Here is an 8,084-nt window from a genome sequence, read left to right as displayed (position 1 = left end):
GACCATTGCTTTTGTGTCTTTTACCTCAGAAGGAAAAAATCTGGGAACCGCGCCCCCCAAAAGCCCACAAAAACCCGGGTACATGAAAGGTGGCCAAGGTGTGTGAGGAAGTCTTATTAAGAGCCAGGGAGGAACAGACAGTGCTTCAGGCCTTTCATGGGGTGTCTTAGGGGTTCCTTGCCTTCCAAGCAGGGCTGGACCAGAGGATCATCATCAACAGAGAGGAAGACTCAAGTTTCCACCAGGTCTTTCGAGCTCTGCATCCTCATGCCTAGTTGGTTAGCTCATATCCCTGCAGCCCCACTGGCTGGGTGGGGCAGGAAAGAGCTCGTCAGGGTTGCAACAGGAGAGGGAGAGAAGGCAGAACAAGACTACAGCGAGTGATAGCTACTGCAAGTGTTTTTACTTTAAATACAAAGGAAAAATATCCACAAACAAGGAGCTATCTTCTATGGTTATGTCTTTTAAACAATGTTTTGCATTTGTAAGTTTTTCCTGATTAAAAGCACCAGCTGAAATCACAGGCTGCTAAAATCATATTACAAACCCGTTAAAAGACATTGTGCCAAACATACTTATTAAAAACCTTTTAACAAAACAAAGAGACAATGCAACCACAAGCATATCCATCGTGCCAGGATGCCTTTACCTAATTTCCTTGCCTGTGCTCCCAGTTAGTGGGATAGAGAATGCTTACCCCCAGGGAGAGGACCCTCCCCATGCCTGTGGGCACCTGCAAGAGGAAGCTGTGCTTTTGAGGGAACCCAGAGGCACCTCCAGGACCAGCACCCCAGACCTGCAGGCCCAGGATCTCCTGCTAACAGGGAGAGGTGGGAAGAACACACGAGGGTTTGACCAGCTTGCAGAAATTGACCTGCCAACAGGAATCTTGCTACTACTGCATGCCCTGCAACTTGAAGAGTATGGAGTTACCTGCTTTTTCTAAACACTTAACAATATCACACTTGTGCAACATCTCCCTGTTGGCTTGCTTGCTACCTGTCTTAAATTCTTATGAGAAATTGTGAAGTACTGAATGTGGACTCACAGGAAGGTATGTATGGCAGCTTGATGTAATTGGTAGATGCTGTGGTAAAGGGGAGGTTCAAAACTGTACACGTGGTTTGGCTTTCATAAAGCTAAAGTGGAATATTAAATATTGAGCACGAAATTTTTAAATGTAAACTTAAGAACTTATCCTAACCATACATATACATAGATAACAGAATGGTCACTAAAATCACTTTAACATCGGGACAGACATTAAGCTTTGAGGTTCTTATTTCAACTGCTCTACATACAAAATGCCCTAGAAGCAAAGAAAAGCTTAAATAAATACAGAGACAAACATAATGTGCAGTGTGATTGAAGTAATGTGGGTCTGGAGAGGTCAGACAGTGAGATTCAGGCTGGTAGATGTAGTTTACAGCAAGATGGGAGCTCTATCCCTTGGTAGAGACGGTAAGGCCTGGGGGCACCCTTGATGGAAGAGGAAGACTCAATGGTGACAGCTTGTGGCTGGGCTTATACCCTCTTCCACAGGCCTTATGGGACCAGGGTGTCAGGAGAGACGGCAGCCCTGGACATGGCCAGGTTCTCCTGGGTGACACAGGGATGGTGGGTCCTGTCCCTCTGGCTTGTGACTCACTTGTGTGCCTGTCACTGGCCCCTAAGTGGGCAGCAGGGTCTGCCTCGGGCCTGGTGAGGGCAGTGGCCCAGCACAGGGTGATCTGCTGACAATCCTGCTTTGACTAAGGCACTCCCAAGGTCAGGGCGCAAGGAGCTACCTGAGTGATCCCAGATCCCAGTGATCCCTCCATCAGAGATAGACACTGAGGACTCGAGAAGCAGCCTTCACAGTGCAAGGTTAACAAGACTTAAACCAATAAGCCATGCTAACCAGCAAAACCACTTATCACTCCTTGGCGGGTAGCCACCCCCAGCCACCAGAAGCTGGAGGGGGCACGTGCCTCAACTGCCCCCAACCCTACCATCACCACTGGGGCAGCTCTGGACTATCCAAGAGCAGCACAGAACTAAGCACGCTGCCTGGGCTAGGCAGAAGCTCCTGGGGTCCAACTCAGGAAGAGGTTTCAATGCTGTCTTGAGACCCAAGGCAAGCAGGTAGGTCTCCTTCCCCCCAAGGGCAGGGTTGGCTGAGATCCAGACATCTGTAAACATCCTCTGCAAAGGTGGCCAAGGAGCGGTTCTAGCCCCTCTGTTTGGCACCCTGAGTTGGGCTGAAGAGCGTCCTCTCCCCTGCTTCCTACCCCACAATACAGACGCTGACCAGGGAAGGCAGCTGGTGTAAATACAGGAGTCTTAGCTCTGGCTCTGATAATCACCACACATGCATGCACACAATGCACACCTGTGCCTATAGCACGCGCGTGTGCGCGTGCACACACACACACACACACACACTGTGTCCACATACCCACACACCTGTGTCTATAGCACATGTATGCACACACATGCATACCCATGTCTACAGCACGTACACCCCTACAGCCAGAAAGTCATCTAGTCAAGGTGCAGATGTTTGGAAGGCAAGTTCCTGGGCCCTAGCTGTCAGGATGGACACTGCAGATAAAGGCAAGCCAAGAAAAGCATAGCAGGACATGCATTTTTGTCCCTGATGTGCGCTATCACTTGTTTACAATTTAGGGCCAAAACTGTCGTTTTGCCTCTGAGCTCTAGAAGCTGCCATGAGATCAGAGGAAACACTCCAGCCTGGCACAGAAGCCCAGGCAATGGAAGTCACGTGGCAATGCCTCAGCAGTGCCACCCACCCTGGCACTCCCCATCCAGACAAGGTCCCAGGAAGGTGTGACTTGGATGTGTAGCAGGACTGGCAGTTCAAGTCCACTTTAAAAGATGGCTCTGGAAAGTCGGCTCCAACATTCCATCTACAAGCGTCAGCACCAGGGTCCTGGTTCACAGTGGTAATGCTGCCCAGCCCTTCCTGGGAGGGTAGGAATTGGCCCTGCATACTCCCCTGGGACTTGGAAGCTCTAGAGACACTTAGGAAAGAAGCCTGGGGACACCATGCCAGCACACCTCAGAGGAAAGCACAAGTGCCATCTGGGTGGAAGTCAGGGACACACTGGGCCCCCTGGAGGCCTTGAGAAGCTGGGTGGCCCCCTCCAGGGGCCTCACAGGAGGCTGGCCAGACTGGTATTGGGTCCATTCTGAGCTTGAAACTGCACAGGTGGTGGGCCATCTGTCCACTGTGGGAGGAGAAACACACAGATGAGGTCCTTCCTAGGGAGGAGCAGGGTGCGCTGGGCTGAGTTTCTGCACATGCAATGCTGCCCTCCTCAGACACATCACCCAGCCAGGGCCCTCTGTGCTCCATACCAGAGTCAGGTGGACATGTCACCCAGCCAGGGCCCTCTGTGCTCCACACCAAAGTCAGATGGACACTGGGAAGGACCCTAAATCACCTGCTCGGGTGATTGGTGCCATTTCCCACATCTAAGGGACTCCTGAGACTAGGCTAAGTTAGGAATTGCTGGAGAGATGTAGAAAGATAATACCCAAGTGTGTACTTCCTCCTCAGGGAGTATGTTCCACACCCTGGAGGGGCACAGGCCAGATAAGCCAGCCCTGAGGAGTCAACCAACACCCATGTTCTGTCTCCCCCATTCTTGTGCCCATACCGTGATAAGGTTATGCTCGGGGAGGCTGCAGGCCTCAATGTGGTCCTGGAGCAGCTGCTGCGAGAAGTTCTGGTGCATCTGGGCAGCTTCATGGGCATCTATGGCATTCCCGCAGGCTTTGTTCAAGTCTGAGGGTAGAACACACATGGGGTGAGCCTGACTTGCCCTGCCACCACCCCCATACTCTTCCCTAGGATATAGGGTAGAGCCCTAAGGTCAAACCTAAGCTCCACTAGCGGGCTCCTGTGAACCTCGAAAGTCACCTACCTTGAGCTCTATCTCAGGGTCAGCCAAGCCTACCTGCTAGCAGCCTTCACCTGTGCCTCCTGAGCTCCTGAGCTGTGTCCTTGGATATGGGTGAGCAGCAGGGCTCACTGGGGCAGACAGAGGCTGGTTGGGCAGTAACGGCCCCTGGGCACACAGGACCTCGCTAGAGCAGGGTACCTAACACCCACTTCTGAGGCAAGAGAACTGAATAAGCCCACAAAACCTACTGCAGACAGGAGCAGCCTGCCCCACCTGCCTCCTCCTCAGGGCCCAGGGCAAGTCTCTGCAAATGAGGGAGCAGTACACCCTGTGTCTAGAGCATCTAGAGCATCCTGATGAGTACCCACCCTGTGTCTAGAGCATCCTGGCCAGTCCTGCCTGACAGAACAAGGCTGAGCACCAGGGCTCACAGCCCAAGTCTTCACCCAGATGCCAAGAATCATCCTCATAAGTCCCAGAGAGACTAAACCAGACCCTGCATTGAGCTGACACCATGACTGAGCCTGGTGTCCTCAAATGGCCTCCCAAAAGCATAAGAATGTGCTAGGACTGGGGTAGTAGCCTGTAGAGGCCAGTCTGAGCAAAGGCCAAGCAGGGCTTACTCAGCATATCTGATCTCTGGGAAGGTCCGGTTGCTGTACTCACCTCTCAGCAGGGCTGATGACCACAGCTGCACTGACATATCTGGGATCTTGCTGGCCAGCTGCATGGCGGGCACCACCATGTTGTTACTCTCCTGTGGACCAAGAGTAGTGAGGGGGTTGGAGAGGCAGCAGGGACAGCTCAGGCTCCACCTGCCATACCTGGCTCAGATTATGCCCTCCTCCTGCTGCCTGGCAAACTCCTACACCAACTTCAGCGGCCATCTCATATGCCCTTCTATGAAAGTACTTCTTGACTATGTTGGGGATAACTGCCTTCACTCTGCTGTGTGTAGGGTATGGCTGCCATGGCAACTTTGCTTTGTCATTTTAACCAGACAAGAAGGTACTGGCAGTAGTCGGCTGTGGACCCAGATCAGGAGCCAATAAGAAAGGCAGATTCTGGGGTCCCAGGGCCAGGAAGGAGGCAGCAGCCTGCCCAGTGGGAGTGATGAGGGTTGAATGGACACAGGAGGAAGGAGGAGCTCACTTCCGTGGGAGGCCTCCTCAGACATAAGGAATGTTGGGTTCAGGGTGACACTAAGAGAATTCCCTATGCAGCGGCCTGGGGGACACTTGTCACGTATCCAACAGACTTACAAACCCTCAAAACCAACTCCCAAGGTCCGGCTTCACCAACCATGGTGTACAGGCATGCCTCTTTAGAGACACAAAAGACCGCCAACTTCACGTTCTCCAACTGGTACCTCAAAGATGAGCTCCAGGTAGACCTCAAAGCTTTTCAAGACGAACCAAGCCCTTCTAAAACCTCAGAATGCACAGAACAGGAAAAAACACTTCTCCAGGCCTAGGGCTGGGCCTCTGTCTGGAAGCCACCTGAGAGGGCGTTCCTCTTGGCTCTCCCATGTCAGCTTGGGGCTTCCCCACAGAGTCTGGTTTTGAAGACTTGTGTGATCCTAAGGTGTCCTGTGTGAGGCTGCCTACAAACTCGCCATGCCCTTGGACATTCTAGCTTAGCAAGCCAGAGTAAAGCTGGCTATGTCTGAAAATGTCTCCCCCAGACATGGAATTGCTTAAGGACAGGCCTGGGTCTGAGAGCGCTTGGGGGCCGATGTCATCCCACACCAGCCCTGACCCACACAGGGAGCAGCACAGGTTCCCAAGCTTAGTCAGATGTCCCAGGCTCACTCCAAACATAAACCAGAACTGCAGCTGGAGAGCTGCCTTGCCTCCTCTGTCCTGCTTAAGGTGGCTTCTGGAGACTGCTAGACAAATGAGAGCCAGGGAGATCTGGTTCTAAGCCTGAGACTGCAGTTTGGGGCTATGACCTTGATCTCTCCATATGGAAATGGGATAATCACAGCTATCACAATGAGACACAGGCATGCAGCTGGTACTCAGTGGGCTTCATGCTGCCCAGACACACACTGAGGCCACTGTCCTCACTATGCTCAGAGCTGCACTCAGAAGGAAGAACCTATAGCTCATCATTTTTCTTTGGGGGTGGTGACATTCTCAGCCATGGCCACCAGGACCTGAGCAGCAGGGCCCGTTGGTCTTGGAAAATGCTTGTCATACAAGCATTTATGGGGAGGGGAACCTGCCAGGCTCATTGAAAAAGCTCATTCTTAGAAAGCCCTATGGTTTGGTCAGATGAAACTTATAGGCCAAGATACCTAACCTGTACCATCTATCCTGTGAAAACAGCTCAAGTGAGGTTGTCTAAACTACAGAGTAGACACCACTTCAAAATTTTTGCTGCCATTAAAAAAAACTCTAATATAGCCCTGGCTGGCATGGCTCAGTGGACTGAGTGCTGGCCTGCAAACCAAAAGACCACTGGTTCGATTCCTAGTAAGGGCACATGTGGGTTGCAGGCCAGGTCCCCATTTGGGGGTATGTGAGAGGCAACTAATTGATGTATCTCTTGTACACTGATGGCTCTCTCCCTCTCTTTCTCCCTCTTTCTCATTAAAAAATAAAAACCAAAACCCTCTAATATAGTGGTGTAGGGTAAGACAAGGTATAACTATAAAACAACCTGAAAACAAAACCTATGTGGGGGTAGGGGTGGACAGTGGAAAGAGCCAGAATACAGAGGACATGCAATGATTTTCAACTTTGCTTCTCAGAACTTCTATGATGAACAGTTATATTTCATAATAGGACCAATGTTTTCTTTAAAAAATTAAAGGCAGGTAAGGTCAATGGGTGAGAGCAGGCAATGATGCACACCTGATGGAGACTTGGAGCTGGCCAATCCCAGTAGGACAAGCTCCAGGAGCCACTTTAGGCGAGGGTGGAAACAAGGGTGACATAAGGACACCATGTGTGCTGGGCACAAACAGAACCCAAGGGATTCTGACTGAGAGGACACTTCTCCACCCCAGGTATTAACACATAGAAAGGATAACATGCCTCAGCCCTGCCAGCTCCAGGCAGCCTCACCAAGCACTGGGTCCATCTGCCCCACAGACCCACCCTCCAGGGATCCCCAGTTCCCTAGTTCTGTCCCTCAAGCTGTGAGCGCCTGCCCTTGCCAAACCTCATGGAACTGAGAGGGCTAGGGGGAATCCACTGAGACAAGATCATCGAGGGACACAGGATATAAAGTGCTGCTTGGTGGTGCCCCTCCAAGGACCACACTGGCTCCCTGCCCCTCGACCTGGCCCAGGGCACTCACCCTGTGGTTCCCTAACACATAGAAAATGTGGCCCAGAAGCACCAGAGAGCAGGCCGTGAGCCGGTTCAAGTCTTCTGCATTGGACATCTTCAGAGTTTCTCGCAGAAATCGCCTACATGAGAAGAATAGATGAGGCCCTGCCGGAACACCTCACAGCCCTGACCAGAACCCATCTGGTGAGGAGACAGAGGGCCTGAGCACATACTGTCAGGAGAGAAAACCACCCAGAAGGCCAGCCCAGGCTGCCCGCCCTCTCTAGCACTCACTTGGCCTCATTATAGCGTCCCTGGAAAAAGGAGAAGAGTCCTCGCACGTAGAACGCTGCTGCTCGAAGGCAGTGAGAGCTGGGTGAAGAGCAAGGTGTCACAACTTGGTGGGGTTTTTGTAAACATAGCAGGCTTACAAAATGGGAGTGGGTAGTGGTGGTACAAGGTGTTGGGGTAACAAGGTAGTCAGGGGCCCCACAGGTGCTGGCACCACCCTAGAGAGCAGAGAATACATAAGACAGGCAGTAAAGTGGGACCTCAGTGTGGGGAGACCTACCTGACAGGGAAGCTGTGGTCTGGGTTGATCCTCTCCAACAAGCTGTATAGCTGCAAAGGAAACATCAGTTGGGATCACTCTGCCATTTCTAAACATGAGAGTTCAGCCCCAAATATGCTAGTAAATTGACCAGGGCTGCCTGAACTTTCCCATCTGATGGCGTTGAGCCCTCACCCTGAATCCCATGCTTGGGCAACCTTCTGGTAGAGGAGGCAGGATATTCCAGAGCAGGTGAGGGAGCTACTAGACACTGCATAGGCTGTTTACTTCCTCACATACCCCTCTCCATGGGAATCACAGCCTCCAGTGTGAAGGATCTGGCGCAGG

General features: G+C 51.9%; 1 protein-coding gene across 3 annotated transcripts in view; it reads right to left on the bottom strand.

Annotated features, from left to right (window-relative positions):
• Positions 1–381: 381 nt before the first annotated feature.
• MAU2 (MAU2 sister chromatid cohesion factor) overlaps positions 382–8,084 on the bottom strand; it is a 28,623-nt gene continuing 20,920 nt past the window's right edge. For 2 of the 3 annotated variants that reach the window (XM_045852813.1, XM_045852814.1), the window contains exons 14-19: positions 7,758–7,807; positions 7,481–7,558; positions 7,215–7,326; positions 4,575–4,665; positions 3,663–3,790; positions 382–3,230 (exon numbers count right to left, since the gene is read on the bottom strand). In XM_045852813.1, coding sequence (XP_045708769.1) covers positions 3,156–3,230; positions 3,663–3,790; positions 4,575–4,665; positions 7,215–7,326; positions 7,481–7,558; positions 7,758–7,807 — 534 coding nt within the window. In that variant the 3' untranslated portion in view covers positions 382–3,155. Of the gene's footprint in view, positions 3,231–3,662; positions 3,791–4,574; positions 4,666–7,214; positions 7,327–7,480; positions 7,559–7,757; positions 7,808–8,084 lie in introns of those variants that run through there. The other variant, XR_006787435.1, reaches the window with a different exon arrangement.

The sequence above is a fragment of the Phyllostomus hastatus genome, unplaced genomic scaffold, assembly GCF_019186645.2.
Source record: "Phyllostomus hastatus isolate PE091 unplaced genomic scaffold, TTU_PhHast_1.1 phas_contig_98, whole genome shotgun sequence".
NCBI lineage: Eukaryota > Metazoa > Chordata > Mammalia > Chiroptera > Phyllostomidae > Phyllostomus > Phyllostomus hastatus.
This window is presented reverse-complemented; position numbering and strand designations above follow the sequence as displayed.